The sequence below is a fragment of the Cyprinus carpio genome, chromosome B4 (genome assembly GCF_018340385.1).
Source record: "Cyprinus carpio isolate SPL01 chromosome B4, ASM1834038v1, whole genome shotgun sequence".
In the NCBI taxonomy this organism is placed as follows: Eukaryota; Metazoa; Chordata; class Actinopteri; order Cypriniformes; family Cyprinidae; genus Cyprinus; species Cyprinus carpio.
This window is the reverse complement of record NC_056600.1, coordinates 11,838,512-11,866,374: the sequence shown is the minus strand read 5'-3', so window position 1 is coordinate 11,866,374 and position 27,863 is coordinate 11,838,512. Positions and strand designations below refer to the sequence as shown.

At 35.0% G+C, this 27,863-nt stretch overlaps 1 protein-coding gene across 1 annotated transcript; it reads right to left on the bottom strand.

Annotated features, from left to right (window-relative positions):
- Positions 1-1,101: 1,101 nt before the first annotated feature.
- Positions 1,102-27,595, bottom strand: LOC122137141 (ubiquitin-conjugating enzyme E2 H). The gene is made up of 7 exons (XM_042722812.1): positions 27,312-27,595; positions 7,717-7,793; positions 6,348-6,422; positions 5,897-5,936; positions 5,013-5,065; positions 3,886-4,014; positions 1,102-2,676 (listed from the first exon to the last, which is right to left on the bottom strand). The coding sequence occupies exons 1-7, from the start codon at positions 27,362-27,364 to the stop codon at positions 2,552-2,554; spliced, it is 552 nt and encodes a 183-aa protein (XP_042578746.1). The 5' UTR covers positions 27,365-27,595; the 3' UTR covers positions 1,102-2,551.
- Between the last annotated feature and the right edge of the window lie 268 nt (positions 27,596-27,863).

The following is a 27,863-nucleotide window of genomic DNA, read 5'->3' as shown; positions in this document are numbered from 1 at the left end:
CTGCTGTCCCCTGGATGTGCGCATGTGTAAGCACTGGGGGCTTATGGGTGCAAAACACAAAAGACACACTGTAATAATTTATTTCACCCCACCCACTAAAAAAAAAAATAATAATAATATAATTATTAATAATTAATAATTTTAATTCCATTCAATCATTTTTTAGTTTTTTTTAATTTATTAAGTTATGCATATAAGCATCTCTGTTATTGACATGGGGAAAAAACAGGAATCCAAAAATTATCAAATTAATAATAATAATAAAAATAATAAGAATTTATTTTTATTTTTGATGGAAGCTTATTTATGTTTGTTTGTTTTTATATTATTCTTTATCTTTTTTAATTTTACTTTAGTTAAAAACAAAAGGAAAAATATATATTTCAAACTAAATGTCCATATTTTGTCTCTCATATTAAAGTCCAGGGTTCAAAAATGAAGCAGAAATGAAATCGAGAAGCTGAGTTTGTCTTGTTTGTCGGGGGTGTGGGTTGCTAGGCATGGCAAAATGTTTACCATAGCAACCAAACCACAGCCGAGAAGCATTTTCTTCCATAAGTGTCTGAAAGATGTGAAACAAAGCCGCCTCTAAAAGCATGCAGTCTCTCTCTCCTTGTAAGATAACTTCTTCTTAACACAATACTGCATATAAGTGGTGTTTTTCTTCTTTTTCTTGAAAATATGAACAGATTTAGACTCAAAACTGAGACACTTTTCTTTTTTTCCATTGCACAATTTGGCCAATTCTTGACTCGGGCTATAACAACATCAAATGTCTAGCCCACAAAACATCAATTTAATAAGAAAAGAAAAGTTGAGAACGTAAAAAAGGAGATGTTTAGGGGGTAAAAAAAAAGAAGATACATAGGGTATTGATTAAATAAAACAGGATGTATTGTCTTCACTTCAACCCCGTTTCATTTACATTTTGGATGATGAATGATTCTGCAAGTGCATTCAGAATGCGAGATTTGTGAGAATACTGCAAAAACACACACACAAACTAAATCTGGTTCTTCATGTTACCAACATGCCACTGATGATATCTGCAGATGTTGAAATTCAAAAGCTCTTTATACAGAATATATCTGCCCGTTTCCACCCCGTTACTCCTAAAACCACAAGTCGCTCCAAGGCAGATCTTACCAAATGGGATCCTTCGGATAATATCTGTATTTCGGACAAGCAGGTTACAAAACCTAAATCCATATGAACATCTAATTTTGATTTCACCACCCAGTAAAACTAACTAGATCTACATGAGGTCAAACAACAGCTATCATAGTTATGCACAAGCAATAGAAAAAGATGAAGAACTCTACAAATGTTAGTAAAAATCTTTTTTTTTTTTTTTTGTCTCTTTTCTCTTTAAGGTTTCTTCTAGGCTAGACCAACAAAGTCCTACACGACCACTTCCAAATGTACAACAAAAAAAAAGATGCTCGTAAATAGGGAGCGGGTGCGAGACAGAAAGAGGAAAAAGACAAACACTCTGTGCATACATTGTTGGTACAAAATAAAAGATTTGTGCTCCGTAAAGCAGGACAGTCACTTCCTGGTCGTTTTGTGAAGGTCACTGTGGAAGCGTAGAGCCATGTTTGGTGGTGTGGGGCTTCCACAACGAGGGAACAAAAGCCAGAAACATCGAGCTAGTGGAAAAGTTGAGCTTCGCTGTGCTAGCCTCTACATCTACATCCTCTTTAAAAAGACGCTCGAGGAACTTAAAGGGAGTCGTATTGAGATTTTCCGCCGGCGCTGTATCGTGGGCTTGATCGGTGAGCGGCGTTCGGTAAAATCCTGATGATTGCTTTAATGTACAGCGTGGAAACGTTCCCAAATAAAAAGAAGAGAGTTCCTCTCTTGAGCGTTTTTATCTTAAAACAGCTGTTTAAAGAGAAAACAAACAAATGAAATGTCAAATAAGGGGGACAACCAGGGAAGCAATGATAATTCAAAATGACTTGCGTTGGGAAGGTGGATGGAAGTAATGAGGCAAAACATGTCCGGTCCAACTGCAACGACTCCACCTGAGGACCGTCCTGGCAAAAGGTCTAAGCCGAGGGGATTCATGTATCAGAGCATCACAGACACAACTCTCAGTACGTTAGTAACATCACAAGGGGACAATAAAAAAAAAAAATGGCCACCCCCGTTTAAATACAGCCTCTGTCCGGTCAGTCTGCGTCGGAAAAGTTGGATTAGGGAGGCGATGACATGCATTCCAGCTACGCAGCTACCAACGTGGAATCAAGGGGGAAAACTACAAGCCTTTCTTTTGTTGGGGTGAAGGAGAGAGTGAGTGAGAGAGTGAAAGAGAGAAAAAAGGGGGGAAAAAACAACCACCAAGAAGTAGAGATAGAACACCTAGAGAGGGTGCCGTATTCATCATCAACGCTAGATATCCATAAAAATCCTGGTTTAGTAATAATAACGATAAAAAAAAAAAAAAAAAAAAATCACCTTGTTTAAATATGAATCTTTTATAGTCTGCTTCGCATGGTTAGGAAATAATATAGTCTCTGTGGTAAAGGGGAGAAACTGTCACCCTTAACTACAACTCCATGTCCTGAGCTTCATCCTCTGAAAAGTCGGACATGGAGCTTTCTGAAGAGGAGTCGCCCGCTCCTTCCTCCTGCTCCTTCAGAGCCTCCTCTGTTGCATATTTCTGGATGTATTCTGAATAGAAACAGGGATAGAAAGAGATGGATGGGAAAAATATGTTAGACATAGAAAGCAAATATTTTACTACAATAAAAATTTATGCAGGCAATTAACTTGATTCATTATGTTTAAGTGTATGCTAAAACAGTACAATCTTAAAAAAAAAAAAATCTAAAATGATGTTTATCACACTTTTGTATCACTAAATGAACAAATATTTTTTTATAATATATACTATATATATATATATATCCTATATATATATATATATATATATATATATATATATATATATATATATATATATATATATACTTCTATATATATAGGCCTACTTACGTTTACTCTATCACTTGAAACTCTGGGGTTGGTAAGATTTAAATGTTTTGCTTTTTATCTTTTAAAGAAATGCTCACCAAGGCTGCATTTATTTCATCAAAATAATAATAAAAAAAAACAGTAATACTGTGAAATATTTTTATAATTTAAAATTTGAAATGTAATTTATTCCTGTGATCACAAATATGAATTTTTAGCAGCGATTACTCCATTCTTGAGTGTCACATGATCCTTCAGAAATCATTCAAATATGCTAAATTGGTGCTCAAGAAACATGCACTATTATTATCAATGTTGTGCTGCTCAATACAGAAAAGCATTTATTTGAAATACCCATCATTAATGCATCCTTGCTGAATAAAAGTAGTGATTTAAAAAAAAATAATAATAATAATTAATTATCTTTGCAATGCAAAGACAGGAAAAGTCATGAAAAAGCAAAAATCATAAGACAGGAAACTGTCATGACACTGACATTCATGCTTTTGGAAAAAGCTTTGAAATGACATACATTTACTGTTATTTGGCTTGTTTTAATATTGAAAGTCTTAACTTTTGGCAGAAACAGAATTAAAAGTCATGACTGCTTTTACTTTATACTTCTCGTTTTAATGGAAGGTCAGGCTGGGGTCAAGCAGAGCAACTTTCAGCAAATAATATACATCATTTACGAGTATAAAACATTTGCATACTGTGCACATATCCATACTGCAAAAATAGTAAGCACATTATGCTGCTAGTATACTGTTCCAAACATACCCCTAACTCGCATATATATATATTTTTTAGAATAGAAGACATCATAAAACTGTGACGTGAAACACGGTGACAGATATAAACCCAGAGGCCAGATGGAGGTTAAACGACTGCAACTCTTCAAATCACCTTTGATTTTCTGTTTGTAGTCCTCTGGCCGGTGTAGGTACATGGCTGCGGCGTCCCCGTTCAGAGGGTCGATGGGGTTCGGGTAGGCCAGCAACTGTGGCAAAAATGACTCGAAGATATTGGTGAGATCTGTGAGGAGAGAGAAAGAGAGGAAGTAGCCTTTAATACCAGAGCAGAGCAAAAGTCTTATGAGCCCTACGTGCAGCACAAAATGGAGGATTTGTGTTGAGTGACATGATTATGGCCTAATCTCCTTTTCGGTGTGGGGGCTGTGGACATAGATCTCTCTCTTTCTCTCTCTGTCTTTCTCTTTTTCTCTCATAGCCAGTACTGTATGTTCTAGCTGTCACTCTATTACACAAACACAACCTGGTAAATGGCACAAAGCAGCTGAGTACATCTAAACCAAATACGAGAATGTACAGTCAGCCGGTCATCATCACAAAATAAATCCCAGATGATCAGGAGGCATAAAATAATAAAATAAAAAAAATTTTTTTAAATAAAGTGTGAGGAAATAACACCAATATTATGTTTTTTATTTTTTGGAAGTGAATTATTTTTTTCAAAAATTAAATAAAATTAAAAATTAAATTAAAATAAAATTAAATATTATGGGTTTTTTTTGTTTTGTTATGTGAGGGAGAGTGATATGAAGTTATATATAAATATAATATAAATAAATAAATAAATATACAACTTATAAGATTATAAACAACTTACAAATTTATTAACAACCAATACATTTATATACAACTATTCAAACAAACTCAATCACACTACTGCATAAAAGATAAATCAACCAAATGGTAAAATTGTAATAAGTTGTATTATTATAAAGACAAAAACAGACAGACATCTGCAAAAAGACAGACAGCGGTGTTGTGAATGATTACTGGCGGGATGAGGCCGCTTAAGTGTGGTTGTTTAGGGGAGCTGAGGCTGTTTTCTGACCTTGCAGGTATTAGCTCATTCAGAGAGGGTAAGAGGATTACAGTGCACCGAGATCTAAGGGGCCGGAGCCTTTATTCTACTCCTCAGGCAGCATCAGTGCAAGTTATGAGCAGTTATTATCAATGTTCATGAAAGCAAACACATGCACAGTGACCATGCTCACATATACATACCATAAAGAGCGGTCCATGTCTGGTTGATCACATCTAAACACACGGTCCCTGACCTGGACAAAGAATAATAGTCATAATTGGCATTAGAAGGTAGGCAATATGACCAAAATTAACATTATGCCTTGTTCTACACCTATGACACACCATCACATTGTTTTACTTTCACTTTTCCATTGTAGAATAGTGTTAGCAGTTCAATTTTGCCGGTATGCAATCTTTCGTAAACAGCATTTTCTTTGCTTTGTCCAATGGCTCTTTGTGTCAATAGACATAAACATAATAGATATCACACACACACACACACACAAAACTTTTTGCTGACAATAAGCGTTGTGACTTAACTAAAACTAATAATATGCATTTTTCTGTAATAAAAAAAAAGCTGGAATAAAATATAAATATTAGATGAAAACTGTGGATAAAAATGTTAGCTTGTCTATACAGGTTTAAATATAAGCACTAAAATAAAACTAATTAAATGTATATAGAAATATATACAAATACATTAATAAAATTAATGAAACGTCAACTAAAAAAAATAAAATAAATAAAAAAAAAATACAAAAAATATACAAATAATGCTAATTAGAAACATTAATAATACTATGATACTATATAAAAAATACAGCTGAAAACAAAAGGAAAAAAATAGACTGCCATCGTTGGAATAGTTTATGTCGTATATTTCATGGCATTTAGATTTTTGATGTGTGATATTTAATGTGTTGTGGTGTTTTAATATGTGCACACACTGATACTATCACACAAAACTAATGTATGACTTTAAAAGACTGTGCATTAATTGTTTGAAAGCCTCTGGTAACTGTATGTTTTAAACACCAAAAGGCTAATTAAAAATCTAATTTAGATTAAAAGAGACTTACGCTTCATCGATGTTCGGATGAAAAATCTTGTTCATAAATCCTGTAGAGAGATTGAAGAATAAAGATGGAGTGTGATCAAAAGTATAAATGAAGCCTTCAGTTGCATAGGTTAATGAATTTCATTTTTTTATCTTTGCATTGCATTAATGAGAATTCGGGAGGAAGGCAATGTGCTTAATTGTTATGAAAATTGTGTCAAATATCAAACATCTCGATGGTCTTAGACACAAAGGACAGCATTTGATTGCACAACAGACTATTCCTAACCTTTCTCCAACCACACCATCTTTACAGACCATTAAATATGACATCGCAGTAAAGTCATGTGCTTTTTTTCACCTTTCACACCTTTGAATGTACTCTACCCATCATTTTACAACCACACCAACGTGTGTGAGTTTTAAAGGGCACTCAGCTGCGACTTTTGGATAAATGTATAGTAATACTTTACCTATAGAGGGAGATTTGAAGGGGTATTTGTCTGGAAGATCTACTCGCACCTTCCATACGCCCCCCTCATATGGTGCTGACAGGAAAAACAGAAAGAGACACATGACTGTTCAAGAAACAATTCCCATCTGCTCTAGCATGTAACAGAGACTATGAAAAGACAAGCGATAATCGTATAAGGCAAACTCTAAATGACTAAGCGTAGAGGTCTTTGTATTCAGAAGTGACAGTGTGTGGGAATAACCGTAATAATTAGATGATTATGAATTATATGTGGAATGACACACGTGTGGGTGTGTACACATGTGGACAGGAAGCTGTGCTGCCAGCCTCATGCGATATAGGGTATGGTGCAATGTGTGCTCGCTCCAAGAATAGCCCTGTGCAATCTGACCCTTGTGGCCAGTAGCTCAAACTACGAAAGGTAAAGCCCAGCCGCAGATAAGACCTGCTTCTACCTCTCAAAGCGGAGAGATGAAAGATCGTTAACCGTAAAAGCAGATGATATGATAATTAAAAAGCTGTAAACAATGATGTCATGTCCCAAACCAAGAGTTGTGTAAGATGTGCATGTTTAAATATGCAAAAGAGCCATGATTGCTTCATGTGATAGCTAGGTAAAGAAATCGAATGAGACTGTTAATGTCACGAAACATGTCCTGACATGTCCAGGTATTATTTCACCCCATTTAGAAAGTAGTAAGAAATTATTGTAATCAAAAAGAAAATAAATTAAGATAGTAGTTGCCTTTGATTTTTGTATGTTTTTTTTTTGTTTACATTTTCATAACTACAATATGAGTCATAAATAATATGACTGTAGTATTTACAAATAAATACACTTGTCATAATTGTAGTAATTCATGTAGTAGTTACTCATGACATATAAAAGAGACTTTATTTTAATTTTTTTTATGTTATACATAAATACACGCAAGTACACACATTTATTTATTCAATGTTATTTTTTGCTTTACAGTTAAGAAAATTGGGGGGGGGTTATGTGCTTAATTTTTAATTTATTAGTATAGTAGTTTCCTTTAATTTTTATAAGAAATAAATATAAAAATATGACACTAATATTTTTTGCATTATTACAATTATGACAACTATATTTATTTGTAAATATTACGACACATTTAGATTTTTTTCATAATATTTCTATTATGTATTAAATAATTTCTACAATTCAAATTACTATATTATATATACATTTTTATATATATATATATAAAAAAATTTTTTAATTTACTACTATAGAATGTTATTTTTGCATTAGAGTAAAGGGGATTGGGGTGGGGGAAGGTGAAATGAGACCTGTAATGTTTTCATGAGGTTCAATTCAATGTGTGTAAATAAAAAATACTTACTTCCTTGTGGTCCATAAAACTTCACTACAAATTCATTGAGTCCACTCAGGATTGTGACTTCATGTTTACTCTCGATGCTAATAGACTGTTAAGGCAAATTCAAGAGCTTTGATACTGACTGTAAGCAATTTACAAAAGCAAAGACAAGCAATAAAATTCACAATTCATTTATAGAAAATACTTTAGGGGAAAAAGTAGAATGAAGTTAAATGAGGGTCAAATAAGACAGACCCATTCAAATCAAAATGACAATTAACCTCAAGTTAAGGAAAGATACAAGTGAGAGAATGCACCAAAATGACCTTTCAACCCACAAAAAGTGCAGATTTACACCAACAGATCAATCTCTCAAACCGAGATTCTCACTTTGCCTTTATTCTTTTACCATCAATAATTATCAAGAGGTTCAGCTCCGGAGATCGGATGGCAAAAACCCAATCCGTGGGTCTGACCCACAGCTCTCCAACTGATGCACACAGGACATCAGGGCAACTCAATACGACACTCCCGTCATTAGCTATGGTTGTCAGGCTGTCACTTCTCATATTGCTGGCGCAGAGAGCAGCAGTCAGACCCTCGCGGAGCAAGACAATACATGCTCACCACCACACCAAGTCCATGATGGAGACCCGACACTCTCAAAGACTCACACACAGTCTACCATCTCGGCTTGAACACAACATGCATCCAAAACGCAGTTCTCAAGCAGACTTTGTCATGGTTTGTGTTTTAATTGAATGAGTTACCGATGCTCTGATGCTATCGTGTGTGTGTCATGTGTCAGCTGTTGTGTAGGCTGCACTGTGACTCAAACCGTACATTCACGCTGCCCAGAGTGGCCCATGAAGGCAAACATGTTTACGGTCTGTTGAAACTGTGATGTGTACTGTGACTCATGTGAGAGTTAACCAGTTGAGTGCTCGTCTCAAGGGTGCCTGTATCAACTGATGATTCTGGGCTCTACTGGGAAACAGAGCTGTCAATTTCAAGTGGTCGCCTTTAAACATCTGCTGCAAGAGACTGCAGGGCTCCCAGGAGAGGTGTGGAAACCGCTCTCCGTCAGATTATCATTCATTGTGGCTTTTTGATGCCAGAGTCTCAAGTTGCATGAACTGAATGACTGTAATTAAACAGAGATTTATCTCCAAAAATCTGACATTGTGGAGCCAATGAATTGTATACCTTTTGTGGTATACAATTCATTGGCTCCACAATGTCCAATTATGTTAGACTGAAGTGTCATTAATATAAATATAATATAATATAATATAATATATAATGTTATATATATATATAATATAATATATATGTGTGTGTGTGTGTGTGTGTAAAATTAAAAAATTAAAAAAAATGTGTTATATATATATATAGTATATATATATATATATATATATATATCTATATATATATATTATACATATATATATAATATATATATATATATTATATATATATATATAATAATATATATATTAAATATATATATATATATACTATATACATATATACATATATATATATATATATATATATATATATATCTATATTATATATATATATATATATATATATATATATATATATATATTAATATATATATACACATATACACACACACACACACATATATACACACACACACACACGTCACCATTTACTCACTCTTATGCCATTTCAAACAAATATTTTATTTCTTCTGCGGGAGATAAAAAATTTCCGTTGACTTCCACTGTATGCACGGAAAAACAAATATACACTTGATACATTTCTCAAAATATCTTTTATGTTCCACAGAATAAAGAAGGTCAAACAGGTTTGGAATGACATGAGGGTAAGTAAATAATGACAGAATTAAATTCTTTGAGTAATCCAAGTCTAAAATTTTTGTTGAATGTAACAATAAAATGAAAAACATTTTTTAAAATTCATTGATTTGTTTCTACATTCCAAAGACTTTTTTATTATATCTACTATGAATTTAAGATAGTAGTAAAACATTTTAGGAAAACTAAAAGCACAAAAAAAAAAAAAGCTATTTACATTGAATTTATGGTTTGACATTGAATTTAAACACTGAATTTATGGTTTGATTTACCATTCCCAAATTTTACACATTAAATTAATTTTTTTCTATGTATTATTTTAAATGTGTATTTATTTGTGAAATTGTGTATTTTTTACATTGTATTATTTTTATATAAAATTTTTCTTTTCAATGAATAAACTGATAATCCCTTCCTTCATTTTTTTTATTCCCACTAGTCCTCCACAGTGATACAAGGGAGCCAGATTGAGAGAGGTTGAGTGTGACAGAGAGGGATAGTGTTTTCTTTTTCTAGACACCAGCTGGCTTTTTCGTCAGTTGTAGCTCTAAGAGGCTGTGGTCACCAAGGTGTTAAACATCAAGGGTTTATTTTAGGCTGTGAAGCATCTGCAGAGGCAGAGAGAATAGTGGAAGCACCCAGTAAGAGTGTGTTTCTGCACAATGCTTTCATGCCTTTACATTCACTAATCTAAATCTGAACTACACACAAGCATCATTAGCTGCTTATCACAGGGACTCGGAACAGATGTGATCCTAAAGATCAGATTGATGACTCATGCATAATAAACATGAATTTCACACACTTTTTTTTTTTTTTAAACACATGAGATCAGATTCCATTCAGGTAGGAATGTTGCCATCTGGCAGGCCATACAGGTTGCTCTCGACGAGACTTGTGAGATAAAGAAAGGGGTGAGTGTGTGTGTGGAGCTTTGGCAGACCTGTTAAAGAATCTGTGCCCATTGCTGTGATCATGAGACCTCCAGTGGAGAAGCACCAAGCTGAGCTGTCTGGCTGTGCCCAATGACACGTGGGACTACTTTTCGTCCTGTATATTAAGCCTCTTTTGGATAGAGACAAAAGCAATTGCTCATGCATGTACAGACACACACACACACACACTCAGAAAAGCAGAAGCCTGGAGGCTGCAGGTTTTTTTCTCCATTAATGATTTTGTTTGAGTTTTTTTTTATGTTTGTTTTTTTTCTTCATAATGAATACTAAGGAGGAGGAGGATTATTAGTGGTGATACAGGTCATATTCCTCTCCACCTTCATCCTTTGAGAGTCATTTATCAGCACTGTACATTAAAACCTCTATTGATTTGATAATTCAATTTTCCTTCAATTCTTCATCTGAACTGCAAGGCACGTGTTTCTCCTCTGAGGCATCGGTGACACAGATTTAAAATAGATCATTATTAACTGTCCAGAAATCCTGTACGCATTAAAAAAATGGTTTCTGTCATTTCATCCTCAAGTCACCCCAATAATATATAGTTTTTTTCCAGCGTGGAACACAAAAGGAGAGATTTAGTAGATTGTTTAAGCTGCCCTTTTCCTTACAACAAAACAGGGTGGCACTTTTGACTCCATAAATGTGGAAAAAAAAAAAGTGGTCCATAGGACTGTATATTACAAGTCTCTGAAGCAGCTTTGAGTCAGAAAGACACAATTTTAGTCATTATTTACTACAAATTTCAACCTTAAACCTTCAGAAGACTTCAAACCGAGCAAACACGTTGTGTGGACTACTTTTAATGGTGACTTTTTGGTATTTTTGAACCTAGACAGCACCAGTCCCTATTCACTTTCATTGTTTTGAAAAGAGCAGTGTTAACATTCTTTAAAACATCTCCTTTTGCAATTCACTGAAGCAAGAAAATCATAGCATTAATGAGAACTAAAACTATTTAAAGTAATTTTTGTATTTTAAATAAATCTAAAATAAAATAAAATCTAAATTTATATATATATAAATTTAGATTTTATTTTATTTTAGATTGATTTTAAAATATAAAAATTACTTTAATAAATATATACACATATATATCTATATATATATATATATATATATATATATCTATATATATATATATATATATATATATATACACACACACACACACATACACACACACACACACACACACGTGGCAACTAACTAAAATTTAGTTTGTCTAAGAACTAAAATTAAAGGGAAAAATGAATTAAAGCTAAATATAACTAAAACAATAACTACAGCACATAGCAAAATTACTAACACAAATTAAAATTAAACTGCAAACTAAAAATTAAGAAAAAAATTAATTCAAGCTAAATATAAAAATAAAATAAATAAAATTACTGCAGCATATAGCAAAATTACTAACACAAACTAAAATTAAACTGCAAACTAAAAATAAATGTATAGCTAAATTTAAATTTACTCAAGTCTAAGTTTAGTCTACTCAGCTACTCCTATAGTTCTTATAAAGTGAAACCACACTGTACTATTTATCACAGCAGTGGTGCAGCCCTTCCCCAAACATGCAGGCAAGAGAAATGCTGCTTTGTTTTTGACGGCACCTCTGATACTGTTCAGCACACATAACCTTTAGTGAAATTCTCATAAACAAGGGTTTAACTCCTGCCCAAGGCTCAATCCGGCTGCTGACAAAGCTACCCAAATGTGTTCTCTTCTCACAAGATGCTGTCTTGACACCCACCTGTTTTCACCCATCTCAACGCTCCCTCCCCCCTTCAATGGATTTGTATGGATTAAGCCATAATCTACAGGAGACCCTTGGGCCAGTGTTCCTTTACGCACATGTATAATCTAATCATACTAAACAGACTGATCAATCACCTCACCCAAAAATATCAGATACATTTATGGAACAAGAGCGAGCACCACTCATATTAGCACTGAAACAACACACGCTTAGACATAGATTTCTTACTAGCTGTTGCGGTTGGTTGCACAATGCCGTCTTATGCACAGATGATTATGAGTGTTTATAAGCCTGTGAGAACGAACAGGTCCAGACAAGCACATGTCTAGGTATATTATCTTATAGAGAAGCTGCCTTGTTCTGCTTTGCCCTATGGGTTAAAAAAAAAGAACAAAAAGACAATTTGTGTAAATGGTCACCCCATGCAGAAGAAAACCACAGGGGGTTCACCTTCTTTTAGAAGTCTGTTGTGAGAAAACAACATACTCGCCTGGACAGACAAATGAGCGACAAACCCAGCGTGGAAAGAAAGCCATTGAATTTATGATCAAATAAACACTTATTGTGCAGTAAGAACTATTTTGGTCTTTCTGTCAACTTGACAAATAAATGAACAAAGTATTTGGAGCTTCCATCTGCACTTTATATCGTTTTATAAACAGCATCAGATGTCTTTGGCAACTTATATTGTGAAATATAGTAAAACTTTATTTTACAGTTTGCTCGTGACACATTACAAGTAGCCTACTTATTATAGTAAAAACAATAAGTTATATATAATAACATGCAACTTACCCTAAACCAATCACAAATCATAAACCTTAAAATACAATAAGTATGTTAATTAACATGTATAATTACATTGTAACAAGAACACTAAAATAGTGCAACCAAAAACGCATTTTTGGTTACACAAATCACAATGAAATCACTAAATAAATTTATTTTTAAAAAAGCTATTTTTTTCTTATTTTAAATCCATCAAAGTAAGTACACTATTGTATGTACAAAATTAAATAGATATCTTATATCTCACTATTTTTTTAATCAATTTTTGTTTTAATTTTTTAAAAATTTGTTTTATCTATTTTTACATCATAGAATAAAAATGCCACAACCAATAATAAAAATCATCATTTTAGTATTTTAAAGCTGCTACAAATAATGCACTAATTTGACTCATTTTAAAATCATGTTTAATGGTGTAGCAAAAAAAGAAAAAGGAAAAAAAAGTTTTAAATTAAATGTATTAAAATTAATATTTTATTTTTTAAATTAGGTGTAGTTTCTTTTTTTCTTGTAGATCCATTTCGTGTGATTCTTGAGAATGACAATTTGAACTAAAATCAGAACCAAACTGAAATACAGGTATGCAGACCTGGAGTGTGTTCTCAGTCATTTGGAAAGTCGACGGCTGAATCACAGCATGAGCCACAGGGTACAATCACAATTAAAACTGTCTCTAGTAAAAAAGACAAACAAAAGCCAGGTTTACACCCTCCCTGCAGGAGCAAATCCCTCCTGTTCATTCTGGATAGCCATGGATGAAAACAGCAGGCAGAAAGCAACTGCCAAGACACGGCGGCGTAGCAGCATGTTCTTTTCTGAGACGCATTCATTCATCATTACAGACAAACAGAGAGGAGGGAATCTTGTTCTCTGACACCTAATGCTAACGGCTGGCCTCGGGGTGCAGGCAAAATATTTACCCACTGCCAACAGGGTGGAAAACACTGTCTGCTTGTTAGCGCCACATTATTTACAGATGATTAAAGACAATACATCACTATTCTACCGCAGGCCAGTTCAGTACATGTAAGAGCGTCTGTGTAAAAGCTTTGTGGTCTAAAATATTTATGTTTATGCCAAAGGCTGTGGACATTCTGTCCGAAGAGTTTCTATTTTGTAATCCACTCAGACACCTCAGTCCACTAACAGTCTGCTAATGTTGGTTAAAAAACAGCTGGAGCTTGTGGTGCACATCTACAAAGCAGACAGGCCCTCACACAAGCTTAATGTGCTAACTATTTTTATTTAAACCTCATATTAACGTATAATTGTGTTCCAAACTTACCACCTGGAATTTTCCAGGTGCATCCCTAATACCGAACAAGCCCGGACACAAATCTCCAACAATTTTTCAATGTATTTTCTAATAAGGAAACTTTTTTCAACTTTTTTAAGGAAACAATTCACATCTTTTGTTCTTGAGCGAAATACCAGATCATATGGATTCCTAATAAAATGACTGAATTTCACCTGTGAAATTTCGCATAAAGGCAAATGAGAATTTTATGGGTTCCCAGAAGCATATACTAACACTACCCAACAACAAAGTCCACTTATATTGACATTAAAGAAAATTAAATCACTTATGGATAAAAACAAACAGATTTTTTAAATTCCAGAACTGTTGCACTCTAATAGAAGAGTGACGTTTTGCGAAGAGGGAAGACCGCTTCTCTCTTGCTGCCATGCAGTCACAAGCACACCATTTTGCTCAAGTTGGGCAGATGAAAGACAGGAAGTGTGGCAGTTTTCTGTCTGCACGGTTCTAAGAGGAAGTACACGGGTTCACTGATGGAGAAACAGACAAGACGCACCTTGAGGTTTAAGATTCCATTCAACCATCTAGCGAATATGGGTCATGATTTGCATCAGGTGAAATAGGGTTAGAAAGGCAGACGTCAAATCTAACAGGAAGCCATCTATGGCCAATGCCAGTACACCTAAAACAACTTCCTATCCTAGTGTAAGCTCACACCCTTCCCCAGCTGCCTGGCTCAATGACTCGCTGTGTAAGTCTGCTCTGCTCAGGACTGAAGTTATGCTGTGTGCAGATTACCTCCGGAGTCACATGGGTGAACGTTCAAGGATTTTCCTCGAATCTGGTTAGATCTCAGAAAGAGATTGGGTGAAAAAGTGACAAGTGCACATTATAGTGACCATTCTTGTGTAACACAAAAAGAACTGCATAAAATTCTCTCTTCCCTTGTCCTAACTCTCTCCATTAGGGCTCTTTTTAATTCACTAATTAACTAGCTCTCATTTGATCAGCAAGCACATGCACAGCCTTGAAACTGTCTTCATCTCTCCTGGACATCTGCTGCACTCCAGATTAAGGCTAGGTAATATATAAAACAATAATTATATAGTTGTGATTTGGCTGGCGATATGAAATTAAGTAACATTTTGAATATGGCAATGATTTTAAGCATTAATGGCTACTTGGCCATTATGTTTCTTAAAGACAGTGTCATTAGAAAAAATTTTGCATTCTTTCCTTGCAACGTAGTACACAAGCTTTAATAGCAATTTAAAGGGAAGTCATTTAAACTTCAGCAAAAACAGTTTGAATGTTTGATTTATTTCCTTAAATTAGTTCAAACTGTTTATTTCAATAAATTAATCATTCATGAATCATTCAAATTTTTCATGATCAACCTTAAAAATGAAATAATTACATAAACAAGTATGTTAATAATTAAATATACTTTTAAACTGTCTTAGTTGTTATATTAATCATTTGAAATATATATGGCAACTATAATATATTATATATATTTTTTTTCTGTTGTTAAATGTATATAAAATATACAGTATATATAGTGGGAAAACAATTAACAATGTGGATACATGCATTAATTATTGTAAATAAATAGATAAATGTTCTTTCCTGTTTACATTCAGTGAAAGAAAAAAAAAAGTGAAAATAAGCTTTGGTTATTTTAAAAACTAGATTTTAACTTTGTCGTAGTTCTTACATTAAGCATTTGAAATATACAGCCAGAACAGAAACACCACCCTGCTGTGACACATCTACTCTCTGTGATACATTATACCACATTAAAGCACATATTCAGACAACAAGTGCAAACATCTACATAGGCTATGTGGGACTGTTGTAGATGTGTGCACAGTTCAGATCAACTCTAGATATGTCTGTTTGCATTATGTCTCATAAAGGCATAGTCATCTGTAGCCATCTTCACTAAAGAACTGTTGAATAAACATTATGACACACTTGCATATTCCCTGCCAATGTGCACATCACAAACATTATGCGCTGTGCCAGCATGTCCCACAAGTGTGCATTTTTTGATCTGAATGCGAGCAGCAGCTGCCTGGCTATATGTGTGTTTATGTGTGTGTGTGTGTGTGTGTGTGTATGAAATGGTTTGGGTGTGGGGTGGTGGGAGGTTGTGGAATCTGGCTCTACCATTCACTTTCAGTAAAGCACAACCCAGGGCCTTAAGGGCTAAAACTGTTTACCTGTGAGATTAGCAACCTCTTCCGCATCATCTCTTATAGCGTTAACTAATAATGTAGCCACCCAGGAAACCACAGCAGGAAATTAATATTACTGAGACTCATCATTTACATTATCAGTGCCATTATGAACAACAGAAGACAAGTGATTTAGAGAATGAATGGATGGCTGGGTCATTATGAAGTCATGAAGTGAGTTTCAGATCGAAACTAACCCTAACCTAAAAAAAAAAAAAAAAAAAAAAAAAAAAAAAAAAAAAACAGAACAGTGACCAAAATATAGCCTATTATTAGTGGTTGACAGTGTATAAAGGGAAGCATATGGCTGAAGGCTGGTATAAATTTGACAGATGTTTTTTTTTTTTTTTTGATAATTTGAATAGATTTGGTATTGATTTTAGTTATTTTACTACATCAAGGTAAACTAAACAAATTAGAAATGTTTCCTTGTGAAGAAGTTTTTCAAGTTTTTTTTTTTTTTTTTTTTTTTTTTATTATATTTCTTTTTTTTTTTTTTTTTAAATGGTTTTAGTTAACTATAATAACCCTGGTTGATAATTATGCTTTAATTTATTGTAAAGATAGCAAAGTATAATTATTCTATAATTTAGTCACAATAATTAATTTGAAAACCATTTGCATTTGCTAAAATAAAATACAATTAATTAAATAATAATAGCTTTCATTAAATGGTAGTCTGATGCTTCTTAAAATGTTTATTTTAAAAATATCAGATGGCATGCTTTTAATCTAGATTAAAGAATTTATAATAAGATGTTATCTTGCCGTAACATAATAACTACTAATAAAATGATCCAACAAGTATGAACAGGCAGCATTAATAGTTTTTTTTTTTCCCTTAATGATGTTGTCTCTTTGCAAGATTTGCTGGCATCTTTCTCTCTCTAATATTTTTTTTCCTGTTTTTGTTTTTTTTTATATCTTGCACAACATAACTACTAATAAAATGACCCAAGTATGATCAGGCAGTAATAATAGTTGTTTTTTCCCTTAATGACATTGCCCCTTTCATAAGATTCGCTGCCATCTTCATCTTTTTTTTTTTTTTTTTTAATGTTAGCCATTTGTTCTGTGACCACCATTCTTAAACCACAATGATAGTGTTGACCATCACTGCTGGCCTCTGAGTCCAGCTGACCTCTGACCTATCTAGCCAAAATGGACACTAACCTTAAACACGTCATGCCCTGCCCTCTAAATAAGTGGAGCTGTTGTAAAATAGTGCTCTGGGCAGTGACATACGTGTGTGTCATTTCACACCAGGTCACGTAAAGACCTGGAGTGCAAATCCTGAACTGAACATAATGCTTTCTGTTGGTAATACTGGAGTACAAACAGCTAGATGCAGTTAGATTGTATTTGTTCACACTAACAGGATACAGCCTGAACAGATCAAGTGTTTGGAGTCAAGCGGACTGCAATTTTGAACCTTTAACTAAAACTTACAGAATAGATTTGACAATTTCTGAACATTGATTATCTGAAGAAAAAGAGTTTATTCTAGACATGATTTATGTGAAGGTTTTGCATCAGTATTTTTATTGTTAACTAAAATTATTTAAAATAGATTTAGTTAAGATAAAATATAAATATGAATGAAAACTTTGAATTTTTTTTTTTAGAAATGCCAATTAATTGAAATAAAATACGTTTAAGTTGAAGTAAAAAAAAAAACAAAACAAAAAAAAACCCTTCAACTAGAATTAAAATGACAAACAAATATTTAAACAAAAACTAAAAAAGTATAAAAACAAAGGCCAATTCAACATATTAATAAATACTATAATAGTAATTAAATAAACAATACAAAAATAATACTGCCTTGCATATGATATTCTCTGTTGTAATTTTAAGGACAGGAAATGACATCACGGAACCTGACACGGCTCACGTTTTCTGCAGTTAAAATGGTTTCAGATGTGCATGTCTGTAGCAATAGTCTCTTGCAGAAACCAATATCATGGGACCCGACAAACCTTCGCTTTTAATCTAACACCGGCAGCTGAGTTCATTACTGTTCTGATTCATTTGAGGTGCACTTTATTGTTCACTGCAGGAAAAATGATTGCTACTTGGAATCAGTGTTACTTTTTCCTGAAAGCCATTTTTAGAATGACCACACACACTACTGTAGCGCAGGATCCAAATCTGTTTTGATTTTACTCCAGACCAAAGCAGCTAACCTCCCTTCCGACATCACAAGTTTCTTATTCCGAGTGGAATGCTGCAATCTGAAGCGCTCTGTTAGAATGAAAACTCTGATCCCAGAGGCCTGAACATAGTCTGTGAATACTGATTGAGAAAAAGAGACGACGAAAGAAAAGCCTCGGCACACTTTACATATCAATGGCTGTCTCAGCCCACAGTTCAAAGGCAGCAAAATCCAAATTGAAATGCCCTTGTGTGTAAAACTTCAACCTGTGCAGTGCCGCGTATGACCCGATAATGTTTGTTGGCATACAGTGTACAATTCAACTGCATTTCCACAAAGAACACAAAATTAAGCACGACTTGTACTTTCAGAGCTAAAACGTTCATGTGAAATCAATAGAGTTTCTAAACAGAGCTGTGACTTTGACTAAACGTATTTCATGCTAATGACAAATAAATGAGGCCATGAAGTTTACAGTTGAGGCATCACAAGACTACGCTGCTATTATGAGTTACAGAATCTCCTGCGAGAGATCTTGATCTCTTTCCTGCTCTCTTAGGGCCGGCTCTTGAGAACACACAAACCAGCCAAACACGGCCTCTTGCCAGAATCTCAATCACATGCTGTGGCCAAGTGGACCCTGCTCTTATTTCCATAGACAAACAGCAACAAAACAAAGTGCTACAATGAGCTTTCATCAATATTAGCCTGTCTGATGCTGCTTACAATGTTTATTTCGTCCCTCGGCACACTGACCCGCTTTGCATTTAACAGAATTTCCTTAAGTATTTTATTTATTGCAGCAAAAATTGAGTTTTAACAACTTGCTAAACATTACTTTTTCTAAGAGTAAAAAATTGCCTTATCTTATTATGCTATGAATATTTACCATAATAATTACACATACAATGCTAATGTTAAAGGCTGTAGAGGCTATATACAAGTTTATATATATATATATATATATAGATGTAGAGGCTATATACAAGTTTAATATATATATATATATATATATTTATATATATATATATATATATAAAAAAGATAAAATGTATAACACTGAATATGAATATATAAAATGACATGCATTTAATCTATATTAAAGAATTAATAATAAGAAGTTTTCATGTCATAACAATAATTACTAATATAACGACCCAATAAGTACAAACAGGCAGCAATAGTTTTTTTTTCTTCTTTTCTTAATGACATTGTCTCTTTACAAGATTTGCTGACATCTTCATCTCTATCTTTTTTTTTTTTTTTTTTTTTTCAGGCTTTTTTTCTGGCTGCTCCAAACAGGTTTCTGTGGGTGGAAAAGGGCAGGGTCCATCAGCATGCAACACCATGGCTCAAGCAACCATATCACCTGAAACATCCTGCAGCGGCGTGATAAAGCGCCTGTGCACTCAGCTGATTACACCACGACTCGTACAAATGCAATACATCAAACCTCGCCGTCAAATAAGAGCACCTAAGCTTGACATACATTATACACATAAGTAGAGCAATTACAGTCTGATATAGGTAACAAAGATATTCATATACATCAAAGCTAATCTGATTACCTAGTTTCACTGTAGTGATTACATCTGTTTATCTGCAGCATTTAGATTTGATCTAACAGATAATCGTTGTGTGTTTTGGACCGTTGTAAAACACAACCCTTCTATTCTCAAAAGGGAAAAAAGCTCACACGCGGTGCAGCCCCAAACATCATCAGACAAAGAGAGGAACTTCAGTCCATCTGTTTTCAGCCCGAGGTTGGCCATGCGTGCAGGAAACTGCAGCGTTATTGTGGGATTACAGAGGGCCTCAAATCTCCCACTGTCAAGGGGCAGACGCATCCACGACCCGACCGTTTGCCCTCCCTGTCCGTCAAACCCACTGTAACAGAAACAATCCTTGACAGTCAATAAACTCATCTACAATTAGACTCTTGTAGATAAATTGAGCTCGCATACAGAAATGCTGGGTAAAGCCATAGAAATTAAATGATACACTTTTGAATTTGAAAATGAAGCTGGTGCGATTTTGTAATAGAATGTGAATTAGTGTGATTTTTTACATAATCACCCTCACACTGCTCAAAAACCATGTAACGTTCTTCATCCGAGGAACACAAAAACAGATGTTTAGCTGAATGTTCAGGCTATATTGTTTTGCATACAATCAAAATGGATTGCTAATCCAATTGCAAAGCTACACAAAAAGACAAATGAATAAATGACAATAAATAAAATGAAGTAATAACTAAAAATACATAATTTTAATATATAAAGACTATATAAAATAAAAACAACTAAATTAATAAATACTAAATATAAAAAATTATTAGTGCAGGGCAATGATTAATTGCGATTAATAGCATTCAAAAAAGTTTTTATTTATATAATATGTGTGTACTGTGCATATTTATTATGCAGTATACATTTTGAAAATTTGACACGTATTCACATGTACATTTATATTCATATAATTTATATTATATATAAATATACAACATAAAATTTTTCTTAAATATATACACATGCATTTGTGTGTATTTATATATACATAATAAATATACACAGTACATCCACAGATATTATGTAAACAAAAACTTTTATTTAGGATGCGATTTATCACGATTAATCATTGCCCAGCACTAAAAATTATTAAAAAATAATAATAATAATTCTAAATAAAATTTATTTTATAACTCTAAAGCCATATATCAGATGGCAAATGATACAATTTATTTTTTCATTTGTAAATTTATGTTTCTGGTTTTATCAAAAACAACTTGCAGTTCATTCAAGCTGCATATTATCAATAAACACATTCCCTGGGAATCAAACCTTTGATGCTGACACTGCTAGCACCAAGCTCTACCAGTGGAGCTCAACAGGATATCAATGCTTGGTAAACCTGACACCAATCGTCAGCCTTTCAAAGCCATTTCAGTTCAACACGCACATTCTAACAGCAAAAACAGATGAGAATGATGGGGAATATCATTCAGTAGCAGCCATCACACAGGTACTAATACAGCAGCAGTGCAGTCATAAGACTCCATGGGCATATGAAAGCAGGCTGGGGAAGGCCGGATGTCAGCTCACGCACAAAGAGGCTGATCGCACCAGATAAAGCCTTCGACTGGTCTTACACACCGGGGGCTCTGCCTCAGCACTGCAGGGATCCGATCCACTCCACCAAACACAGGGAGCATTTCTAATGTCCCTGGTTTTCCATGTTGGCAAGGGCCCCAGAAAACTTTCGCTGCTCCCTGCATCTTTCCTCAATGTAGCAGAGCCGAACAATGGATGCTGGTACACTAGGAATCCCCCTCCCCCTCGCCGCCACATACATGGAGCTGAAATGTTATGACAAACCTCCAGGCCGACAACATGACTGAAACACAGCATTTTAACAACCAACAGCCTTACAGGGGAATTCATACCACTGAGCTCACTTCCATTAACAAATCCTTTTTACAAACAGCAATGCCTGGGCATCTCAGACAAGGTGGGATTGCATAATCGTCTTTGTAACTAACAGTCAATCTCTTTATTTTTCCCGTGTAAAATCACTTGTGTGGCCTTTGTTTGCTCGTCTAAAGACTTGGCAGTCAAACAAGTAGATAGAAACATAAAGCATTCCTGAAGGAGACTTGCTTTAAATTTATAATCCTCTACTTGTTTCTTAGCAGTCAAGATTAAAAAAGGACAACACAAAAGGAACACCTAGATGTTTTATGTGTTTGCATATTCAAAGGACATGTAGGACCTGGCAGTGATGCCAGTGGCCATTATGCAGACTATTAAACAGGCCCTAAATGCTCTTATTTGCCAAACTATTGCTCACAGTGGAAGCAAGTTTACAAAAATCCAGCACAAAAGTCCCCATATTATACATCAACGAGTCGTGCAAGAAAAATAGCAAGTAGTCATGGATCTACTGCACTTGTGTTAAGAGCACACCTTGATATACAATGCTCAAACCCGGCACAAGTCATTAATAAAAAAGGTTACGCCTTCTGAATGCTGAACTTAACATGATACCATGTTCTATCCATGTTTAAATGCTGCAAGTTTCCAGTACATATTTTTTCTTGCCAAATTGAAATGCTGCACGACATGGCATAATCAGAACATTTTTGATATTTAATACACTATGTGAAGTAGAAGTTTGGGCTAATGAGATTGTACTTTGGTAAGGGCTACTCAGCATGACACTACACTATATCTAATGACTGTTGAGACAAATTGAATGTAAGAGACTTTTATCATGGCTAGTTCAGATTCAGTGCGTTATATATTTCTATAGAGACAGAGACAACAAACACTAAAACTATTCACTGTATGAATTAAATATACAGTGATTCTTATTAAAGCTTAACGAGTTATTCAGTCAAGAGCCGTGAGTGATCATCTCATTTTCGTTTGCTATTTGATTAACATAAGCAGCACGCATCATATTTAATCACTTAAATATTTTATTCCTCTTAGTAATACATATGGGCAGAAAGAAAAAGCCTATAAGTGCATACGTAAACCTTAGTCTTAAATTGAAGGAGATTTAAGGATTTAAGTCAATTTAAAATTTTTTCTGTTTAGTAATTTAGGAAGTGTAGATCATATTTCACATGATAAATTCTCTTCATAGCACAAATGGTGCACAATAGTTTAGTGATTTTTAATTAAATTTATTTTTTTTTAAAGCTAGGTCAATTTTCAAGCACAAAGAAATCTCTGTAGATCAAAATAATAAAAGCGATAAGATTAGTTAAGCTCTGAGGTGTCCAGAGAAATCTCAGTAGTGACAGATTTCATAATGACAAATCATTACACTCAGTAGGTAAACTGACCTTGCTAACTAGAGCACTTTGGTTACAGTTGCTCTAGCTAATTAGATCAAGACGTGGTTTGGCAAAGTGAGAAAAAAAAAAAACATGAGATAAGAACCACTAGAGCTCAGTCCACACTGATTAAATCAGGAGGTCTTTGAGTCCCAGATAAATAAATTCAAAAGACCTACATCTCTCAGTGAACAGACGATAGGCTAAATGAGAAGTGCAACAGATGTTATGCAACATATTGACATTATGCTATTCCATGCTGCCCTGTCAAAGCCAACAGCCAGCTTTGACCTGTTCGAACATGTTTCAGAAGTATCTGGTGATGTCAAAGACGGGTCATCATCTCTCTCTCTCGAGCTTAGGAAGTGCTTAAGGCAGCTCGGCACGGCGAGGTCATTCTGACATTCAATTTGCGAATTCCCAGTTGAGCGTGCTCCAGATCCACAGCTCTCTGGTGCCTGCAGCAAATTACCGAGCGTGGATCGCGGTGTCCGATCAACAGCAACTAAACAGCCCTGCTGCTTGCCCTTCATAAGATGTGCATTTCAGAAGGATAATGCAGAAAACAACTTGTACATGGAAAGCTCCACATCCCAGTTGCAAACACTTGTCCCAAGCAACAGGAGGCACTTTGGAAACCTGCTCCCAGTTGTCACATATCTGTCGGTTTCGCCTTAAGGGAATTGGGTATTTAAATTGTGTTTTCTCATTGCTGTCAGCGTGTATTCTGGGGGAGGATGGGCTTCTTTGCATGTGTTTTGCAATGACAGTAATGTGACGTCCACCCACCATATTGTTGCATAGCTGTCCTAGATCCCGTGAATAAATTCTCACATGATTAAGCTAATGTAAATGTGACAAACATCACCAAACAGAGCAGTTTTGAGCGATTGGGCTCCTCTCACCTGTCATTAACATGTCAGCCAACAGGTAGTCTGGCTGGACAGCCTGGACAATTAAAGTGACCTTGTTCTCCTAGTGAAAGGTTTGATGACCAAGCTGACCAAAATAACACAGGAAGCTAAATTACATCATTACTGTAATTATCTCTGTGTCTGTGTGCTTATTCCACCTCTGAACTTCCTTTAAATACTTCAAGAGGAAACTTTTAGGTCATATTTGCCACCTGCTTGAAGGGCTCTAAAAAGTTGCCCCTGCCATCAGCTGTTTTTAGTAATTAAAGCCCTTCACCTTTAACCTCTACCCTCGGCTCCAGAAGTGTGTCTTTTCTGCACTAACAGCAATACCAAACAGGTTTCCTTTTGTGCTATTGGTTTGTAAACAGATGACTCCACCCCCAAACTCATAGGGGCACAATAGTGCCCATTCACTTTTTTTAGCTGCCTTGTTTCAGCAGTATTTTCCCCACTGATTTTATACCTTAAGTATTATAAAAAAAATCTATTTTGAAAAACTACAAGGTGAATCTCAACATTATAAACTTTGATTTGAAGCACAGAAGTATTTAAAATTGGGATTAATTGGGACAAAAGTACAAGATTATGTACTTATCAGCTTTAATGAGGGAAAGAACTACAATCCCAAGAAGCATTGCAAATGACAAAATCGAAAAAATAACAACGATGAATTACTATATAACTTAAACATGTTGTTTATAGAAATAATATTTGTTTCTTATAAAATATGCATCCAAAAATGTTTGAGAGCGCAGGAGACTGAATTGTTTACGTCATTCACAGCGCTTCATGGGAGTGGGCGGTTCTTTTGGCTTGATTAGCTTCTGATTGGTGGAGATTTCTCTGAAGAATGATGGGTAATGTAGGTTTTCCACCAGGAATTCTGCTGCTGAACACAATAATTAAAAAAAAAATATATATTATGTGAATTTATGGCTTCAACAACACCATTAACAACCTTCTGGCCCAGAGTAGGGTTTGGGTGTCCCGAGTTCGAGTCCCGGCTTGTGGACCTTTCCCAATCCCTCTCCCAATTCACCTCCTATAAAGTCTTACCATAATAAAGGCAAAAATACTTAACTATAAATAATATTTACTTTTAGAACATACAAACAGCAATGTTTTGACAGCATCACAGATCTACACTGTTCACACTTTTTTTTTTTTAGAGAGAAATTAACCTAATAATAGCTTAATGATAAATGTCAATTAATAGTACACAGGAAAAAGAGTACTTTTGACATCGGAAAAACACACACCTCAGGTTTAACTAGGAAATACTGTCACTCTACTCACTGTTTAATCCCACCTACTTGCAGTTTCCGGGTGGTAACAGAGCGGCCAATCATAAGGCTAGTTCCTACTGCTCCAGACAAAAACATAACGACACATTCCCAGAGCCTTTCAGGACTTTACAGATATATCTCAAAGAGTGTTTCATAATTTACTTCTTAATATGCAGATGTCATAATCATGCATAAGACAAGCACTGCACAGCTCTGAGTCGCATGACGACAGTCAGAAGCAAGATAACTTTCTTAAGCTTTAAAGCAAACAAATAAATGCGGGTTTCTTTTGTTTAAACCAGCTCGACATAACTGCACTTCATGAATGATCAACCAAACGTTCAAAAGACCAACAGAACTGCGTGTTCTAGATGCTCAGACAAAAACCTCAACATAACACACTGACAGCGCAGCCAAACCACATTAGGAATAAAGGCATGCTACACGCATAATAGCCACCGCACTCTTGAGCAAAAGCGGACGAAAAACAACTCCGCAAAACTTTTGCTGTTTGTCAGTTATGTCATATAAACTAAAGGGATTCTTATGGGCTAGTGACACAGAGACAAACATCCGCACCCAAGCACTGTAGCAACAACACGACTTCCCCTGTTCTCATGTCAAAAGCTTTAAAATCAGAAAAAGAAAGATGGTAAATACAGGCTAAGTTTCCTGTCAAAACATTTAACCCCCAAACTAGAACATTCGACCTGAACAAAAGCCAGAAAAACAAAATGGATCCTCAATGAAACAGAAAAACACGTTCGGACAGGAATAATAAAATGACGCCGAATGTGAAGTTTATGTCATTTGTGATGTGTTGTTATTTAAAGAGCGTTTTAAAACGTCTATATTTAAAAATCAACCGTCTGTATGTGCGGATCTCATTGTTTTCGTGTAATACAAATAAATCCGTCTCAAAATATCTCGAAAGGCTAACGAATGTCTGTTTTGATTATAAAACGGCAACAAAAACAAATCAACAAATAAATAAATAACTGGTTTGTGAGGTTGTGCTAGCTCGCTAGCAGGCCAAGTGCACAGCAACGTTCGCCATTGGGTTCAAAAACACGTCTAGTTTTGTCAGATATCGTATAAATATCGATATCCGATCGGTATCTATACAAATACGTGTTTAAATCCCGCGGATGTCAAGCGCTGGTGTGGATTTGAAGGGAAAAGCGATGACAAAACACTCAAAGGACACAGAGCAACATATCTGCTTTAAATAATCCTCAACATTTCAGCCTTTGAACGCTGACAACGAACAAATCCCGTCGAGAAAAATCAGATTACTATGTTAAGTTGTGTTATTTGAGAAATTAACGTTTATGAATCTTGGCTTTGTTGCTGGCCGCACTGGCAACCATCAAAACACTTTTGTCGTCAAAAGCTGATCACCATCCAATAAACCATTACACTGGCTTTGACAACTGTTTTTCAGACCAGACGGGCGCTCGGAATGGTTTTAAAGCAATAGGAGAGGCGTTTGAGGGCTGTTTTCGTGAATACTGGAGGTATTTAACAGCAGTAGCGTTACAGTAATTGTGTTGTTTATATTTTAAAGGATACAGTTTCACCACGTCGGTGTCCATTCGTCTTTTGCCCGGACTTGGAGACGACATCGTTACACGCTCCTCTTTCAGATGACCGAAGCTCGAATCTTCCGCGACTGATTCTCGATCCCTTGGCCTCTACCGAAACTGTATATTTTCGCACATTGGCATACGGCAAGCTGTCGCTCCGAGAGTTTTCGCCCTCCACTTTCTGTCCGCAGCGGATAGCACTGGTAGTCCTCTGCCCACACTGCTCTCTCTCACAGCTATCTATCCCTCCGCCGACGACGTCATTCCTGCGCGACGAAAGGTGTCCCCCTCCTTCTATGCAGTGTTTCGGGCTACGTCATAAACAGCGGACGACTCACATCTGTAGTATATTTGTTAAATTGTAGTCTAGGATGACAGTGGGGCAATGACCTTTGTTAGGAAGGCTTTTGTTTTACTGAACATATTTATTTTGTATTTACGTGTATTTGTTTTTAAACGGATTTAGTGTCAATTTTGGTACTAAATAAATATGAAAAAGCATTTCCCCTCTTTTTTTTTTTTTTTTAAGAACTAATAA

Bases quoted from the DNA above. Each gene is read 5' to 3' on its own strand.
- LOC122137141 (XM_042722812.1), bottom strand. From the start codon at position 27,364: ATGTCGTCTCCAAGTCCGGGCAAAAGACGAATGGACACCGACGTGGTG. The intron at 6,423-7,716 runs GTAAGTATTTTT...TTTTCCTGTCAG, and splicing joins GTTTTATGGACCACAAGGAA to CACCATATGAGGGGGGCGTA. The intron at 4,015-5,012 runs GTATGTATATGT...CTCTCCTCACAG, and splicing joins GACATGGACCGCTCTTTATG to ATCTCACCAATATCTTCGAG.